This window comes from Berghia stephanieae, chromosome 14 (assembly GCF_034508935.2).
Source record: "Berghia stephanieae isolate SIO BIC M18660-M18661 chromosome 14, UCSD_Bste_1.3, whole genome shotgun sequence".
NCBI lineage: Eukaryota > Metazoa > Mollusca > Gastropoda > Nudibranchia > Aeolidiidae > Berghia > Berghia stephanieae.
The window spans coordinates 7,304,482-7,323,634 of NC_088373.1; the positions used below are offsets into that span (position 1 = coordinate 7,304,482).

At 39.5% G+C, this 19,153-nt stretch overlaps 2 protein-coding genes across 2 annotated transcripts in view; both read left to right on the forward strand.

Moving 5' to 3' along the window:
- The first annotated feature begins 440 nt into the window (after positions 1-440).
- Positions 441-19,124, forward strand: LOC144959832 (uncharacterized). The gene is made up of 8 exons (XM_078892613.1): positions 441-501; positions 2,741-2,824; positions 4,059-4,472; positions 4,845-5,177; positions 11,689-12,051; positions 15,443-15,832; positions 17,958-18,012; positions 18,935-19,124. The coding sequence occupies exons 2-8, from the start codon at positions 2,746-2,748 to the stop codon at positions 19,122-19,124; spliced, it is 1,824 nt and encodes a 607-aa protein (XP_078748739.1). The 5' UTR covers positions 441-501; positions 2,741-2,745.
- Positions 19,125-19,151: 27 nt separating this feature from the next.
- LOC144959833 (uncharacterized) overlaps positions 19,152-19,153 on the forward strand; it is a 6,409-nt gene continuing 6,407 nt past the window's right edge. The window contains exon 1 of the mRNA XM_078892614.1: positions 19,152-19,153. This exon is cut by the window's right edge and continues 117 nt beyond it. The gene's annotated coding sequence lies outside the window, so the exon portion shown is untranslated.

Here is a 19,153-nt window from a genome sequence, read left to right on the forward strand (position 1 = left end):
TACCACGTTAAAATGCCATCTATAGATAGTATGCAGATGACGTCACTCAGGCTTTTGTTATGGTTTTTGTCATCCGCGTTTGTGAGTTGTCCTCACTAAACTGTATTAAACAGACTATAAAAGTTCATGGTTACACAGAGTTTGTGTGTTGGTCCGTTATACTTCCGGATGGCAATGTTGTGAACTCCTTGGCCAAGTGCATTCTATCTATAGGGTAACTGAATATGAAAAACGAAGCTTGACTTTCATGAAAACTGATATCATGTTCCATTGACAAGACAATTATCGTCACATTGTATTCACAACAATATTCAAACCCGATAGCAGGATACAATCGTTTAAACGGGAGAAAAACTAACGTTCATCCCTAAATCAAGATTTTCTGGATCGTGATGTCATGATTTATTAACTGGAGACTGAAACGTTACAGCGAAAGAGAAAAAAATCTATAACTACTGATCAACAATTGGAGTCATATTCCTCTTGTTTGTGAATACTCATGTAAGATATTTGCTTTAAAACATTCGAAATGTACACAATTGTTATGAATTTTATGCTTTGCTCATTAATGTATATAATTTATCCATTTATCTACTTATGTATCTATCTATTTATTTATCTAATCATCTATCTATTTATCTATTTATTTACTTTTTGTTTATTTATTTATCTATTTATTTATTTATCTATTTTTTGTTTTGTATATTCCATGTCATTAATGTATAGAATTTATCTATTTATCTACTTATTAATTTATCTATCTATTCATCTAATTATCTATACATTTATCTATTTATTTACTTTATAAAATCTAATTAATTATCTATTTATTCATTTATTTATCTATTCTTATGTTTTGGACATTTCATTTCCAAATCGCTGTATGCATGAATTCCATTACATCGACAGAGATGCTGAAAGATTAATGGATTGTGTAACCCAAATCGTTTTGGGCTTCTTGTTGTCATTGGAATATTCTCAAACCAACGGAAAATATTGACCATTACATGCGGCTATGTGGTCTAGTGGTATGACACTCGCTTTCGGATCGGAAGGTCCTGGGTTCGAGCCTCGCACTTGGCGCATAGTTGAGTTCTTAGAAAAGGCTCTTTACTCACATTCTCTCACCGTACTCAGGTGTAAAATGAGTACCTGGCCGTTAACAGCGTTGTCTTTTTCCTAAAAATTGTATGTCCCGTCCTACATGTTAAATGTTGCTGTTGACCAGGGACCCCTTGTATGGCGCTTTGAGCATGTTTAGTGGATATTTCGCTATATAAAAGCTCATTTAAAAAAAAAATAATCTGTCAATATGTTTCTAGTATCCACTTAGTAATTTATTTCCATGAATTTCTGTCCAGTGTAAGTGTTCTTAGCTTTTGAATGTTATCATGTGTGTTAAGGTCGTGAATTGGATTCAATAGTCTCCCAGCGTCATGTCGCCCAGCAAAGGCGGCCATCTAAATAAAGAAAATCGGTACTTTTTATTCTTCATGCTGGCTAGAACATTTCATATGTCTTGTGATCAGAATGCGTAAAAGTCAAAACATGATCAGATTTATAATGTTTTTTTCTTCCTCTGGATACCCTTTTATGCAAGTCTGAGAAATATTTCGTAAGGGCGTCCGCCATTGTTACGATAGTTTAGAGCCAGTTACTAAGTTACCATGCGTCATTACGAGGGAAGTGACGTTACGACTGTTGAAGCGTATTTGTTTCCATGTATTTCTGTCCAGTGCAAATGTTCTTAGCTTTTGAATATCATCAGGTGTGTTAAGGTGCTGAGGCAATTGGATGTTTTTTGTTGTTGTTGAAATCACAACATTTTACCCATTTTATGTGTAATATTTTTAATTTAGGATTATATCCTTTAAATGACTTTGATGAAAACTACAATGTTATGACCTATCAATAATAATATAATCACTGAACCATTATATAAATGAGTAAGAAAACATTACTGAATGAATATCTGCGCTGTCTCTATGGACGCTTGCCGTGAATGTATGTGTTACTTCGAGTGTGTCAGTCTGTTTCTAGTATCCACTTAGTAATTTCTTAGCCTTTGAAAAAGATTATCATGTGTGTTAAGGTGCTGAGGCATTTGGATGTTTCCTTGTGTTGTTGGAATCAGTTCTTGCGTTGTTTGTTTTTTTTTGTTTGTTTTTATTTTGTTTGGGGGGGGGGGTGGGGGTGGAGGGGGGAGGGGGTTCTAAATATATTTGATACTTCTTGAGATATTGATTCAATGTTGTTGGAAGTCAAGAAAACATGACTGGTCATATTGACATCTTAAAGAATACAGATCTTGCTGGATCAAATATTTAAAACTATCAAGATAACATAAATTCTTTGTTTCGAATAAAATATTATTCCCAAGTAAATGGTACGAAACGACGTGTACTTATTTGCAGGTCTGATAACACAATTCCTTTTGGACCTATTGTTGTAATGGAAATTCTTTAAAAATGACGCAAAAATATTGTCCGTTACAACAATGTTAAACCAGGCCCATAAGTGTGTTCGAATGCCAGACCTGTATATATGTACACGTCGGTACGAAACATCTGGATAAATAAAGTTTAAATTAATCTCCTGTAGTAAACATTACTTTTTATTTATCTAGTTGTTTATTTCAATGAATTAATTCATCTGCCAATGTATTTTCTTTATCAATGTATTTATTTATTTATTTTTTGTTGTTGCAATTTATTCCTTTTTCTATTTTTTTTTTTGACAGTGACAATGAGGTTGGCGTCCTGGTTTTGGCTCGTTCTGCTGTTGCAAATGTTGGCGGTAGTTACGTCTCTCAGGCGTTGTCGGGGTAAGTTTGCCGTTTAAGTTGTTCACCAAGACAGTTGCAAACCCACCCGGAAGCTTCCACCACACACACTAGATGCTTTTCGGTTTTGGCCTGGTTACCGTACATGTTGGACACGTGGAAAGCCCCCCCCCCCCCTCACTGATGAAGCAATTTTGCCTTTAAAGCAGATTCTCGACCGAAGTTGGCTGCCACCTAATGTCTTCTCTTGCTGGTGGAAAAACATTGCAACTTCTCCCCCAGTTTCGAGGAGTCGATGTCCCCGCCCCCTCGAGGGATTGAATTCGTCCACACCGACTTCAATCTCGTATATGCATCTCTGTCCGAAGTCAGGGAATCTACGTACAAGGGTTGCCGGAACTTAGTTCGACTCGAAATGGGAGCACCGTCCATTATGCGCTTGAGAGGGGTATCCCCATTCCATCTTCCTTTGATCTTATAGTAGGCGAATTCATTATCAGCTAGCACTCCTTATATGCAAATTTGGAAGTATGAAAATGCTACCATTGCTTTCTTTGTTGAAATGCCAGGATCTCTTTTTAAGATATTATGTCTGAAAAGACACTTATATTCCCATAACGAGTATTTAGAGGAATATAATATATGTTGCAGTGAATGGCATAATCAGTCGGATGGTGAAAAGGTTTGAACTGAGATATTGCCAAGTTTAGTAAGAAGGTCAATTTTGATTAAATCAACCCTATTTGTACAGCTTTGGGAAATCAAAAATTAATTTCACTTCAAAATAAATTTTCAACCTAGTCAAGTTGAAAAAGTACAAAATTTGAGAAAAGTTGCTGGATACCTTTCCCATACATCTGACCATAACTTCATGAAAAATCACCCGATTTACATTAAATAAAGATTAAAATGCTCTGGGGAGCATATTCTTTCAGAAAATGAAAAAAAAAAAACATAAACAAAAACAAAATGCAAATCGAAAGTTTTCACCTTCCGACTGGTTATGTCATGCACTGATACAATATACTGGTTACTGATTTGTTTATATTATTTATGGATTTGTTTACAGTTTTGGTTGCGTAACTGTGACTGTTCCCTTGTTTTGATTGGACTGTAATAGAACATTTCCACTGATGGGCCTGTGGGGCTGTTTGCAAATACAAGCCATTGAAGATTGAAGAAAATATTAAAGTCATGTGAAACTAACAAGCAAAGGAAAATAAAACAGCAGGAATTTATATTTTCCTTGATATTCTGTCTCCCTTTCATTCTACAGCTCGTCGTCAGACCAACAAGAATGACACTTCTACAGATGCTACTGTAACCCCTGGCCCCAGTCCTGGGACAACGGTTGTGATCATCACGCCAGATTCGATGTCTACCCTTGGGAATACGGCCACAGTCTCCATGCAGCCAACCACTGCTGACGTCACAGAAAAGCCCACTACTGCTGACGTCACAGATAAACCGACTACTCCTGACCTCACAGAGAAACCGACTACTCCTGACGTCACAGATAGACCGACTACTCCTGACGTCACAAACAAACCCACCACTGCTGACGTCACGGACATGCCCACTGTGACCATCAGCGTGCCCAAAACTGGCAGACGAGGTCGATGCAGAGCCCGTGGCTCTAAGGCAACTCTTCCTCCACCCTACACAACACCCATCCTACCTCAGACTTCAGGTGAGATATATAGATTGAATGAAGTTGACGTTACTTAGGTCTTTGTTATTGCTTTTTGCCATCCGGGTTTATGAGTAATTCTCACAAAACTGTATTAACCAGACTATAAAAGTTCATGGCTACACATAGTTTTGTGTGTTGGTCCGTTATAACTCCGGATGGCAATGTTGTGAGCTTCTTTGCCAAGTGCATACTATCTATACTTACCTATTTTGCTCTTTCATTTGAAAGGCGAGTAGAATTATTGCAATTTTTTTTTTATTGTGAATAACCGCCCCAAAATGATTTAATATTCCCAATTTCTATTTTTGAAACATGATTACAAGAAAGCTTACAACGATTTTGACTGCTTCTACCTTTACCTTATCATAGGCAATACAGAAACAATCACCAACAAACCTGTTACTGACAGGGCCACAACGGCTGAGGCTACAGATAGACCTACAACAGCTGACGTCACAGATAGACCCACAACTGCTGACGTCACGGACTGGCCCACTACTGTTGACGTCACGGACTGGCCCACTACTGCTGACGTCACAGACAGGCCTACTACGGACTGGCCCACTACAGCTGACGTCACGGACATGCGCACTGTAACAATCAGCCCCCTTAAGACTGGCAGACGTGGTCGATGCAGGGCTCGTTACTCCCAGACAACTCTTCCTCCACCCTACACGACACCCAATCCACCTCAAACTACAGGTGAGTATATCATTTAAATATGTGACCATTCGCCTCAAAACGGTATTAAATCGGGATGGTTAAGAAATTGAAAATTGAATTTATAGCCAGAAATATCAGACTTGTGTTTTGAGTTTATATGTTTTATTGAGGAGACAATTTATATTTTTGACCAGTTCAACATTTAATAAGGCTTTTAAGCATATGGTTCGTTCGGACGTAATACCGTTTTGAGACGATGGGTCACATATTTTCTAACTTTGGACAGTTGCTGGAATTCAAGCGGCCAAAATAGCAACTTTTCGTTGGAGTAACAAAAAAAAAAAAAAAAAAAAAAAAAAAAAAGAATAAAGTAGAGCAATCAAAACCATGAATCTGAAGTTTATCCAAGTTCCTATGACTTGGCGTTTCGTAGTAGCGGTTGCTTCTTGACTCTATTAAATTTGAGAAGAACGCTCTGGCGCTGGGTTACATAATTTGTATAACGGCTATGTGGTCTAGTGGTATGACACTCGCTTTTGGATCGGAAGGTCCTGAGTTCGAGCCTCGCTCGGCGCATAGTTGAGTCCTCCTTGGCGAAGGTTCTTTACTCACATTCTCTCGCCGTACTCAGGTGTAAAATTATGAGTACCTGGCCGTTAACAGCGTTGTATCTGTCCGAAATTTTTTTTGGTGATAATATCGCCTAACAGGCGTCATGTCCCGTCCTACATGTTAAATGTTGCTGTTGACCAGGGACCGCTTACAAAGCGCTTTGATTGAGCACATTTAGTGGGTATTGCACTATATAAAAGCTCATTTGAACGGAAGTCCATTTGAATATTCACACCTCTCAATTCGTCATGAGATCTTGGCAAATCGCAGACATTGAAGTGTCAGGCTTTCAGCGTTATCTTTACCTGCCTTTAGAAATAATCTCAAGACACATCTTTCCTGTATTTGCTTTTATTGACTATGAATCCTTGATTTGGCTATGAATTCATTGCATTTTTTTCACTCAAAATTGATAATTTATATTGTAAAGTGCCCAGAGCTTGTGTTTTACACGAGAATGAGCTCTGTATTATTATTATTATTATTATTATTATTATTATTATTATTATATTATTATTATTATTATTATTATTATTATTATTATGATTATGATGATGATTTTATTATTATTATTATTATTATTATTATTATTATTATTATTATTATTATTATTATTATTATCAGTACATCCCTGGGTGATGCTCCATTGTTTCACAAAATTCAATACGCTCCCCCCCCCACCACTCAATAGTGATATATAATAATAATAATAATAATAATAATAATAATAATAATAATAATAATAATAATAATGATGATGATGATGATGATGATAATGATGATGATATAATAATAATACCAATGATAATAATAATAATAATAATAATAATAATAATAATAATAATAATAATAATAATAATAATAATAATAATAATAATAATAATAATAATAATAATAATAATAATAATAATAATAATAATAATAATAATAATAATAATAATAATAATAATTAATAATAATAATAATAATAATAATAATAATAATAATAATAATAATAATAATAATGATGATGATGATGATGATGATGATGATGATGATGATGATGATGATGATAATAATAAGCTGTCATAGTCATTTTTGTTAATTACATTATATGAAAAAAGGGGGGAAATGTCATGAAGGAACCGGAAGCCGATACCCGGCGGTATCTAATCATCCAAGTCAAATCGTATTGGAAAATACTCGCTCTTGAACTCTCGACCTAAATGATCAGTAAAAGACAGACCAGATTGACAGATCTCTGACCGCCAATGACGTAGCCAGAATCGCCAAGCTCCTCCCCAGTTCAATTTGATTATAGGGGAAGAAAACCTGATTTGGAGAGAGGGTTTTTAAAAATTATCATTATATTGAGAGTGGACAGGTTCAGTTTTGTTGTTAATTGACAAAACGCCTATTAACCCCTCCGAGTGGTTAAGGCATTGCACTGTGATCAGGATGACCCGGGTTCGAGACCCGCTTCAGGCACTTTGGTTTTTTCCTTGAGTAATATTATTAACCCTCAATTTGCTCACTTGGACAACATGGGTGATTCATGTTGACATCAGACATCTTGTTTGATGAGTTATCTATATTCCTTCGTGGAATGCCTAGGCGAGATAATATTTGAACAAAAATGTTTGCTATAGTTAAAATATATTAACACTGTGTTGAAGAGTTCGTTTAGCAAAAAATAAAATAGTATGTATAGCAAGAAGTAATAGATTTTGTGTTTGAGTGAAATAAATCTATTTTTGTATTGGTTGGGTGTGAAGTTTTGGGGACAATCCAGAAAATGATAATAATAATAATAATAGATCTTTATTGTCCATAAATATGGCAATTTGTCATTTAGTTACACTTGTCATAACGTTATATGATAACTATAACATTGAACAGACACCTCACTCCTACCCATTCTCTCTCTCTCTCTCTCTCTCTCTCTCTCTCTCGCTCTCTCTCTCTCTCTCTCTCCCTCTCTCTCTTCCTCTCTTTCTTTAACGCATGCGACATACACAACATTAACATATTCATTTCATTTTCAATTCGTTACATTCTTGGCAATTCAACACCAAATATTATCATCATTATCAATTGGTCACTTCATCTAGCCTAACATTAAACAAATTAATCAGTCAATCAGTCAACGCATGAATCCTTGGTTTTGCTGTACCATATGAAATATTCAACATTTTTATTGCTGATAGAAATGGCCGGTAAGGAGAGAGTTAAAATGATCCTCAACTTGCCAGCAATTCTAAAGCTCAAGAGTTTAAATACGTCTAACTCACTCAACCCTAACACCGACTATATCCGTAGTTTACCCCTGGTTACTTTTACCCTATGCCTATTTATTACATTTTTCTGAGACAAATTAAAGGCTTAGTATCAAAGCTGATGTTTTTAATTTTTACATGTTAATGGTAGTTGAATAAAAGTTATTCATGTTCATGCTTATTTTAATACATTTTCCCAGTTTTGAAAACTAGCAAAAATCTCTAGGATTGAGTGAGGTAAATTAGGATTTTGAATTGGTTGACAGGTTGGGTATGGTTACCAATTGTGACCCATCATCTCAAAACGTATTATGTCGGAACGAACCATATGCTTAAAAGCCGAATTAAATGTTAAAGTGTTCAAAAATATAAATTGTTGGCATTAGCACCCTAAAATATGGTATCCATTCTCTTCAATAAAACATACAAACTCAACACAAGTCTGATATTTCTGGCTATAAATTCAATTTTCAACATCTTAACCATCCCGACTTAATACCGTTTTGAGGCGAAGGGTCACAATTGTTGATACATGTATCATGAAACTTTTCTATGTGCAGCTCTGTGATCTTGTGTCATGGCACTCGCTGTCGTATCGGAATATCCTGGGTTCGAGCCACGATTGACACATATATTTGAGTCCTTGGAAAAGGCTCTTTACTCTCATCGTACTCGTAAACAGCGTTGTCTCTGTCTGAAAAAAAAATGTAGTACCGCCTAACAGGCGCCATGTCTAGTTCTACATGATACGTGTTGCTGTTGGTCAGGGACCCCTTTGTAAAGCGCTTTGAGATCGTTTAGTGGATATTGTGGTATATAAACGCTTGTTATTGTATGACGTTTCTAGTCCAAAAGCACAAGAGCGACAGGCCAGTGCACGGCAGATTTCAAAATTAGATTCTTATCGTAATATAGAGAAATTCTGACTCAAAATATCACGTCAGGTATAATATGTGACCCATCGTCTCAAAACGGTATTATGTCGGAACGAACCGTATGCTTAAAAGCCGAATTAAATGTTAAACTGGTCAAAAATATAAATTGTTGGCATTAGCACCCTAAAATATGGTATCCACTCTCTTCAATAAAACATACAGACTCAACACAAGATTGATATTTCTGGCTATAAATTCAATTTTCAACATCTTAACCATCCCGACTTAATACAGTTTTTAGGCGTAGGGTCACAATTGTTGATACATGTATCATGAAACTATTCTATGTGCAGCTGAACAAAAACATGTATTTAAAACTTTGGCCGGAAAACTTGTACTTCAAATAACCTCCTTAACAGCTATTCGACCAATGGAGCCGGAGTTTATCTCGGTTTCTATAGCGTAAAACGGACAATAGCAATTGCTCACTACCTTTTGGATAGGACGCTAGTCTATATATTGCAATGTACTTTTTGCCAGATCTAAAAGAGCCAGCTACTCAATCACTGCTGGGTGGACAGGAGGGGGTGGGGTCAGAAAATATCTCGACTGCATCCAGGATCGATCTCGGTCCCTTTGCAGGTGAAGCGAGTGCTCTACCAACTGAGTTATCGGGAGCGCCACCCCCCCCCCCCCGGCACCCTTCACATATTGGTCAATTAAAATGGCCGTCATCTTGGCAAACATTCTCAAACCTGGGATGAGAGCCATTTTTCTATCGATCGATTATTGAAGGACGAGTTTTCTGTCCAAAGTCTAAAATAAGTGTTGTTTTTTTTTTCAAGAATACGACAGTTATAGCTAATGAGCGTAAGTTCATCATCATATCGTGTTGCGCCAGTGGTGGATCCATTGGATGGCTTCAGGGGTGCAGCCTCTCAGGTCCATATCACTGATATGTGGTCCAAGTTCGCACTCGTGAAGGATGTGGTCCATGTTTTGAGCCGTGTGTCCACATTGACATCGGCAGTCTGAAGAAAGTCCCCATTTTTGTAAGGTTGTTTTGGTCATCCCCACTTTAGACCTTGCCCGGTTCAGTGTCAACCAATCTTTCCTGGGGAGTTTTACTCCGCTTGGCAGTTCTTCTTTGGGTTCCTGAATGGCGTCATTTGGGCAGCAGTCCCATTCTTTCCATGAATGCACTCTGTATATGGCTGCATGGTCTGGGTGGATGCCTTCAGTTGTCAGGAAGCTTTTCCTAGATTTCAGTCTCCTTGGCACGATGTTAGGCTCATAAAGAGGATGTCTGGTGTCACTTTCTTGTTTGTATTTCTGGACTTTGGTCTGTGCGTCTCTGCGGATGTGTGGTGGTGCTATCCCCGCTAGTCTATAGATGGCTGGTATGGGGGTAAGGTCATTATTAACAACAGACGAGGGCAAAAAATAACGACATTTTCTGTTTTAACCTTCTCCATACCAACAATAGGAAATTGTCACATTCGTTACGATACAACCAACATTTTTTAAATCCAAATTTCTTTTGTACATCATATATAACATTTCAAGAAAACGAACAGTGTGTTGTATAGGTTGGGTGTAAAGTTTTGGGGACAATCCAGAAAATGGCCGGTAAGGAGAGAGTTAAAATGATCCTCAACTTGCCAGCAATTTTAAAGCTCGAGAGTTTAAATAGGTCTATGATGATGACATATTAACTCACTCAACCTAACACCCACTATATCCGTAGTTCACCCGGGTTACTTTTACCCCATTGCCTATTTATTACATTTCTCAGAGACAATTTAAAGGCGTAGTATCAGAGCATGGTTTGCTAAAGAAATTATTTTATCGCAAGAACTTTACTGGTATTGTTTTTGGGTGAGAAAAAGTCTATTTTTGTGTTAGTTGGGTGTGAAATTTTGGGGAAAATCTTTAAAATGTCTGGTAAGGAGAGAGTTGAGTCGTCCCGTTGGCTCGGATGGTCAAAGGGACTAGGATCGATCCCCTGTGAAATCGATATATTTTTAAAATCCCATGTCCACCCAGAAGTGATCTGGTAACTAGGCCTGTTAGTTCTGGCAGAAAGTACTTTGCAATAGACTGAAAACCTGTCCAAAGGGTGGCAAGCAATTGCCATTTGTGACCCTTCGCCTCAAAACGGTATTAAGTCGGGATGGTTAAGATGTTAAAAATTAAATTTATAGCCAGAAATATCAGACTTGTGTTGAGTTTGTATGTTTTATTGAGGAGAATGGATGCCATATTTTAGGGTGATAATGCCAACAATTTATATTTTTGACCACTTTAACATTTAATTCGGCTTTTAAGCATACGGATCGCTCCGACATAATAGCGTTTTGAGACGGTGGGTCACATTTGTCTGTTTTACTTTATAGAAACCGAGATGAACTCCGGCAAAATGTATCTTATGGCTCTGACGGATTGACTTGTTCCCCTCAATTTATTTAGTAATATCAAAGAGCGTGTAGGTAACGATTGTTATGTTACCAAGAGCTCTCACTTCCCGCTTTTGGTGAAGACAAGCATCTTCCGTCTTCTACTCGTATTTTCTTCATTGTATCAGTAAGCCTAGCGCGCATGATACACGCGGAGCACACCCACCTTGCTGTCTCGCCTTGCACGCGACAATAGCATTGCGGTTAAGAGAAGTGAGAGCTCTTGGTAACTACGTTACCCTACACACTCTTTGGTAATATCTCTCATTTGAAACATTAAGCTACTGTTTTAGAATTGCACAATGTGTCTATTACAACCATTTTCAATAATATGTACTATTGATGAAAACAGATACTGGCAGCACTGCTGACCTTACAAATAAGCCCACTACTCCTGGAGTCACTAACAGGCCAACCACTGCTGAAGTCACTAATAGGCCAACCACTGCTGAAGTCACTAACAGGCCAACCACTGCTGAAGTCACTAACAGGCCAACCACTGCTGAAGTCACTAACAGGCCAACGACCGCTGAAGTCACTAATAGGCCAACCACTGCTGAAGTCACTAACAGGCCAACCACTGCTGACGTCACGGACATGCCCACTGTAACCATCAGCCCCCCTAAGACTGGAAGACGTGGTCGATGCAGGGCTCGTAACTCCCAGACAACTGTTCCGCCACCCGACACTACACCCAATCCACCTCAAACTACAAGTAAGACTCATTTTTTACGACAGTATAATGACTTTTCAGAACAATACAATAAATCACAATACACCTCACTGATGATGTGTTAACTCACTCAATCCAAGGGAGCAAGTAGCAAACGTTCACGTCGTGCTCCTGTAATCCTTCTCTGAAGGAGACTGATTGCTACACTACGCGACCAGAGAGAATAAATTGGGCGGTAAAAGGATAGCCCCTCGGCCTAGACAATGGAAAACTTCAATGTTGTAAGTTTCAACACAGAAGGAATCTCCCATACCAAATGCAAGATACTGACAGAGCTAAAAGCAGATATAATTTGCTTACAGGAAACCCACAAAGACTCAAAACCACCTTGCATACCTGGCATGCAACTAGTAATACACCACGAACACCCAAAATATGGAAGTGCCATGTACACTCGAAAAAAATCTACCATACTGAAAAGCGATGATCACTCAGAAAATGACATTGAGATTCTCAGAGTAGAAACAACACTGATTACCATCATATCTGTGTACAAACCTCCATTAACCCCATTCAAGTGGCCCCAAATGAATCTATCCGATAGAAAACCAACCCTGATCATTGGAGATTTTAACAGCCATAACACTATATGGGGATATGAGCAAAATAACATTGACGGAGATGCTGTTGAGGAGTGGGCGGTTGGCAATGACCTCACAATCCTCCATAACCCCAAAGACAAGAAAACCTTTATGAGTGCCCGGTGGAAGAAAGGTTACAATCCGGACCTGGCATTCATATCCTCTCAACACTTCTCAAACTTTGAAAGGACTGTAGGTGAGCCTATACCGAAATCTCAACACAGGCCTATTACCATCAGCATCAAACCAGCTGTTAAAGCCCTCGAATCAAATGCGATACCACGATTCAATTTTAGAAAAGCAAATTGGGAAAACTTTACTAAAGATTTAGACAATGAGATCACCAATATAAAAAGTGACCCACAGAGATACGACGACTTTAGAACACTCATATGGAAAGTTGCAAAGAAAAACATCCCCAGAGGATGCCGAAAAAGTTATATTCCATGTCTCCAAGATGAAAGCAAGAAACTATATGAAAGATACATTGAATCATACAAGGTGGATCCTTTCAGTGAAGAAACCCTAGAACTGGGTGAAGAACTCACATCAATGATAGCCGATGAAAGATCAGAAAGATGGAAGGAATTAATAACCTCCACCAATATGACCCTAAACAGCAAAAAGGCCTGGACTACAATTTCAAAACTGAATAATGACAAAAATACCCAGACAAGAGTGGCTGCAGTAACACCTGACCAAGTAGCACATCAGCTTCTACTGAATGGGAAACCAGCCAAGAAAGCACGAGGCCAACTAAAAGCCCTGAAACGTGAAATGGACAAAGCCCTCAAGGATAGTGAAGATCATCTTGACTCTTTTACCCTGGAGGAGCTACTAGAGGCCTTGTCCCATCTGAAGGCAGGAAAAGCATCTGGACTGGATGGAATCACAACTGAGATGATTCAACACTTTGGCCCGAGAACCCTATCCTGGCTATTGGACCTCTTCAATGTATGCGCAAGGACAAACAGGCTGCCAAGTGCATGGAGGAAAGCAAGAGTAGTCGCCCTACTGAAACCGGGGAAAGATCCAAAATCCAAGAAAAGCTATCGCCCGATCTCCCTCCTGTGCATCGCATACAAGCTATTTGAGCGAATGGTTATGTCCGGCATGTCACCCAGTCTAGACGAACAACTGTCTCCAGACCAGGCTGGATTCCGACCAGGACGGTCAACATGTGGTCAACTTCTTAACCTTACACAATTCATAGAAGATGGGTTTGAGACAAAACAGCTTACTGGCACAGTCTTCGTCGACCTCACTGCAGCCTATGACACAGTGAATCACAAAATCCTACTCCCCAAAGTGGCTAAAATGATAAAGAATAAGAAAATTGTAAATATTATCCAGTCACTTCTCGAAAACAGGCGCTTCTTTGTTGAAATGGATGGCCGGAAGAGCAGGTGGCGCACCCAGAAGAATGGTCTTCCCCAAGGATCAGTGCTGGCTCCAACACTTTTCAACATATATACAAATGATCAGCCTGAGTTCCCAAATATCCGCCGATTCATATATGCTGATGACCTATGCCTCGCAACACAGGATGTGTCCTTCCAACCAATCGAGAGCAGACTGACAAATGCCCTAGACACCCTTACAAAGTACTACACTAAAAACTCGCTGAACGCCAACCCAGGGAAAACACAAGTGTGTGCATTTCACCTCAACAACCACCAAGCCCACAAAAAACTTAACATCAAGTGGAATGGCCAGACATTAGAGTACAACTACCACCCAGTGTACCTCGGAGTGACGCTTGATCGAACTCTGTCCTTCAGAGAACACGTGAGAAAGACCAAGGCAAAAGTGTCCACGCGTAATGCCCTCCTTGGAAAGCTGGCAAACATAAACTGGGGAACTGACCCTAAAACTCTAAGGACCACAGCATTGGCCCTCAGCTACTCAACTGCGGAGTACTGCTCAGCTGTATGGGCCCGATCATGCCATGCCTCCAAGCTAGACCCCGAGCTCAACAACGCCTGCCGGATCATAACGGGCCAGCTGAGAGCAACACCATTACCACTGGTCTACCGTGCAGCAGGAATAGCCCCACCACACATCCGGAGGGAAACCCATGCCCAAATACAAAAATACAAACAGGAAATGGACCAGAGACACCCCCTTCATGACCACAATTGCCCCAAAAGCAGACTCAAATCAAGAAAAAGCTTCCTCACAGTAGAGAGCCTTCACCCAGACCACTCAGCATTCTTCCGCCTGGACAAATGGGTAGAATGGGACAAGACAGCAAACGATGCCCTCCAGCCCCCAACAGAAAAGCTCCCAGCAGGCACAGACCTCAAGAGAAAAGAATGGGTGGCGTTGAACAGAGCTAGAGCAAAGGTGGGAAACACCGCCACCAACCTCTTTAAATGGAAAATCTCACCGGGCACTGAATGCCCATGCGGTCACCCCAGACAGACCATGGACCACATCCTGTCCGAATGCTCGCTGGGACCTCACTGCACCAATGCTGACCTGAGGGAATGCAACCAGACTGCCCGGGACTGGCTGACTCACTGGCGCGACAATATATGATGATGACTCAATCCAAGATATTTGTTTGCTACTGTTCAAAATTGGAAACAAATGTATTAAAAATGAGCACGTACAGAGATAGTTATTCAACTAACATTAACATGTAAAAATCAAGAAGAAGGGAGGAACAGTTGACAAAAATTATTTTTTTTTGAACTCACCCAATCCTAGAGATTTTTGCTACTTTTCAAAACTGGCACAATGTGTCTATTACAACCATTTTCAATAACATGTACTATTGATGAAAACAGATACTGGCAGCACTGCTGGCCTTACAAATAAGCCCACTACTCCTGGAGTCACTAACAGGCCAACGACCGCTGAAGTCACTAATAGGCCAACCACTGCCGAAGTCACTAACAGGCCAACCACTGCTGAAGTCACTAACAGGCCAACCACTGCTGAAGTCACTAACAGGCCAACCACTACCGAAGTCACTAACAGGCCAACCACTCCTGAAGTCACTAACAGGCCAACCACTGCTGAAGTCACTAACAGGCCAACCACTGCTGACGTCACGGACATGCCCACTGTAACCATCAGCCCCCCTAAGACTGGAAGACGTGGTCGATGCAGGGCTCGTAACTCCCAATCAACTGTTTCTCCACCCGACACTACACCCAATCCACCTCAAACTACAGGTAAGACTAACTTTTTTTTTACAACAGTATAATGACTTTTCAAAACAACAAAATAAATCACAATACACTTCACTGATGATGTGTTAACTCACTCAATCCAAGAGATATTTGTTTGCTACTGTTCAAAATTGGAAACAAATGTATTAAAAATGAGCATGTACAGAGATAGTTATTCAACTACCATTAACATGTAAAAATCAAGAACATTAGCTTTGATACTACGCCTATAATTTGTGTCAGAAAAATTTAATACATAGGCATGGGGTAAAAGTAACCCAGGGTGTACTACGGATATAATCGGTGTTAGGGTTGAGTGAGTTAAACCATTTCCCTTAGTACAATTGATAAAACAAATAAGATGACTATAATAATATGGTATTTAAGGTGAAGGCTACATTTTTTTATATTTAAGAACAAATTATGTAACATTTCTCCACACGACTCGAGCGTTAAAAAAAAACACAAAAAAACTTGAGCTGTTATATAGCGCAATATCCACTAAACGTGCTCAAAGCGCTTTGCAAGGGTCCCTCGCCAACAGCAACATTTAACATTTAGGACGGGACATGACGCCTGTTAGGCGATGTTTCATTTTTTTTCGGACAGAGACAACGCTGTAAACGGCCAGTTACTCATTTTACAACTAAGTACGATGAGAGAATGTAAGTAAAGAGTCTTTTCCAAGGACTCAACAATGCGCCGAGCGAGGCTCGAACCCAGGGCCTTCCGATCCGAAAGCGAGTGTCATACCACTAGACCACATAGCCGCACAACTGTTGACGTTACTAATTGTTACCAGATTGACGCAATGTATCACATTTTGAATTGCATTAAGGTGGGGTGGGGGGGGGGGTGAGAGTATGACCACCTGGGGGTGACTTAGGCCATCGGCGCAAAAAATATTTGCCTCTCCACTATCCCTTATAAAAATAAATCCTCCACTGTTATCAATTAGATATTATAAGCGAAGAGAAGAAAATCAAAATGCGGCTATGTGGTCTAGTGGTATGACACTCGCTTTCGGATCGGAAGGACCTGGGTTCGAACCTCGCTCGGCGCATAGTTGAGTCTTTGGAAAAGGCTCTTTACTCACATTCTCTCACCACACTCAGGTGTAAAATGAGTACCTGGCCGTTAACAGCGTTGTCTTTGTCCGAAAAATTGTAATATCGCCTACATGTTAAAATGTTGCTGTTGACCAGGGACCCCTTGTAAAGCGCTTTGAGCACATTTAGTGGATATTGCGCTATATAAGAGCTCAATTTATTTATTTATTTAAAATTACAAGAATAGACTGACTACCAGTAATACGTTCGATAAAGAACTGAACACGTGTGTATGAAAAGGTGCCAGACAAAGCAAGAAAGAAAAGTACAAGAAAAAAGCACACACACATGTCATGGTAGCACGTCTGACCGGTAATCAGAAGGTCTGAGGTTCGATCCCCAGTCGAAGTAAGGATTTTTATGGATGGTGATTTTTCCTTGTATTTTTTCTTTCTTGCTTTGTCTGGCACCTTTCATACACACTTATTCAGATCTGTATCTTATACCGGTACCTGTAACTCCATTTCTGTTTTTTTTCTCCAAGATATGTATTTTAGGCTTCACTGAAATGATCTTCTTAACTGTACTTCTTTTTTACAGATAGATTTACATTCTCTTACAATTACACGGAATTGCACATGCTATACTATTACTGGACCGCAGTGAAGTTAGAGTGACATCGCAATACACAACTGCTCCCTTGATAAAAACCATGCGGCTCTTGTTCTAGTGGTATCACATTCGCTTTCGGATCGGAAGGTCCTGGATCGACCCTCTCTCGGCGCATAGTTGAGTCCTTGGAGAAGGCTCTTTACTCACATTCTCTCACCTTACTCAAGTGTAAAATTAGTACCTGGCCGTTAACAGCGTTGTCTCTGTCCGAAAAAAATGTAATGTTTCCTAACAGACGTCATGTCCCTTCCATCATGTTAAATGTTGCTGTTGGCCAGGGACCCCTTGTAAAGCGCTTTGAGCACGTTTAGTGGATATTGCGCTATATAAAAGCTCAAAGCTCAATAAAAACCAATGTTGTATTTTGCTATTACCTTTATTTATATCTTGTTCCATTATCCAAACAGAACAAGCAAAGATCACAGATTTAGGCGATATACTTTGGACGACAGGACCAACTCGGTGAGGACCTTACTTGGGTTTTAAATTATAATATATAGATAGTATGCGCTTGGCTAAGGAGCTCACAACATTGCCATCCGGAAGTATAATGGACCAACGCACAAAACTTTGTGTAACCATGAACGTTTATAGTTAGGTTGATACAGTTTAGTGAGAATTACTCATAAACGCGGATGGCAAAAAACAATAACAAAGACCCGAGTGACGTCAACTTCAAACTATCTATAAGATGACATACTAATGGAGAAAGTCACCACAAAATTTGTATAAAATCTGCAGTGATGTGTTGTTATCTTCTGAAGACTCCTGGTGGCGTGAACCGTGGCCTTCGTAAAGTCATGGCCTGATACTGACCAAAAATGACGTCCAAATTCCAGTCTTTTGCCACAAAAGAAAACAAATCGTGAGTTGTATTCAATAGTTCAACCAATGAAATAACTTATTTCCATGAGCTCTACTAACGACAAATCACTAAGCGGTGCAAAAACCAAATAATGACGTCAAACTACCAGTCCTTTTGGATTTCAGTATCAGGCTATAATATAACGATGGCTACGCGTGAAGACTCGAACACCAGAAATCCTAGATAATACCAACAGCAACACATTTCATCAACTATTTAGCATTTATTTTTCAACTCAATGACATAATAATGGAGAACGTCACCACAAACTGTGTATAGAATCTTCAGTGGTGTGTTAGTCACCTTTTGCAGACTCATGGTGGCATGAAACTCTCCCACCAGAAATCTTAGATAATACCAACAACAATAATTAAGATCAACTATTTAGTATTTATTTTTCAACTCAATGACAAAATAATGGAGAGAGTACCCACACAATGTGTATAAAATTTGCAGAGATGGGTATTTCATCTTTTGCAGACAAAGACCTTGAACTTGAACGTTGAACTCTCATTGCAGTGTTGTGACCTCCAAACCCGACACTACCACCACAACCACCATGATTATCCCCACATCTCAGATAGACTCGACCACCACTCCCGAACCAACGACCACCACACCTGAAGAGACGACCACTACCCCTGAAGAGACGACCACCACCCCTGAAGAGACGACCACCACCCCTGAAGAGACGACCACCACCCCTTAAGAGACGACCACCACCCCTGAAGAGACGAC

Bases quoted from the DNA above. Each gene is read 5' to 3' on its own strand.
- LOC144959832 (XM_078892613.1), top strand. From the start codon at position 2,746: ATGAGGTTGGCGTCCTGGTTTTGGCTCGTTCTGCTGTTGCAAATGTTG. The intron at 4,473-4,844 runs GTGAGATATATA...ACCTTATCATAG, and splicing joins CATCCTACCTCAGACTTCAG to GCAATACAGAAACAATCACC. The intron at 5,178-11,688 runs GTGAGTATATCA...TGATGAAAACAG, and splicing joins CAATCCACCTCAAACTACAG to ATACTGGCAGCACTGCTGAC.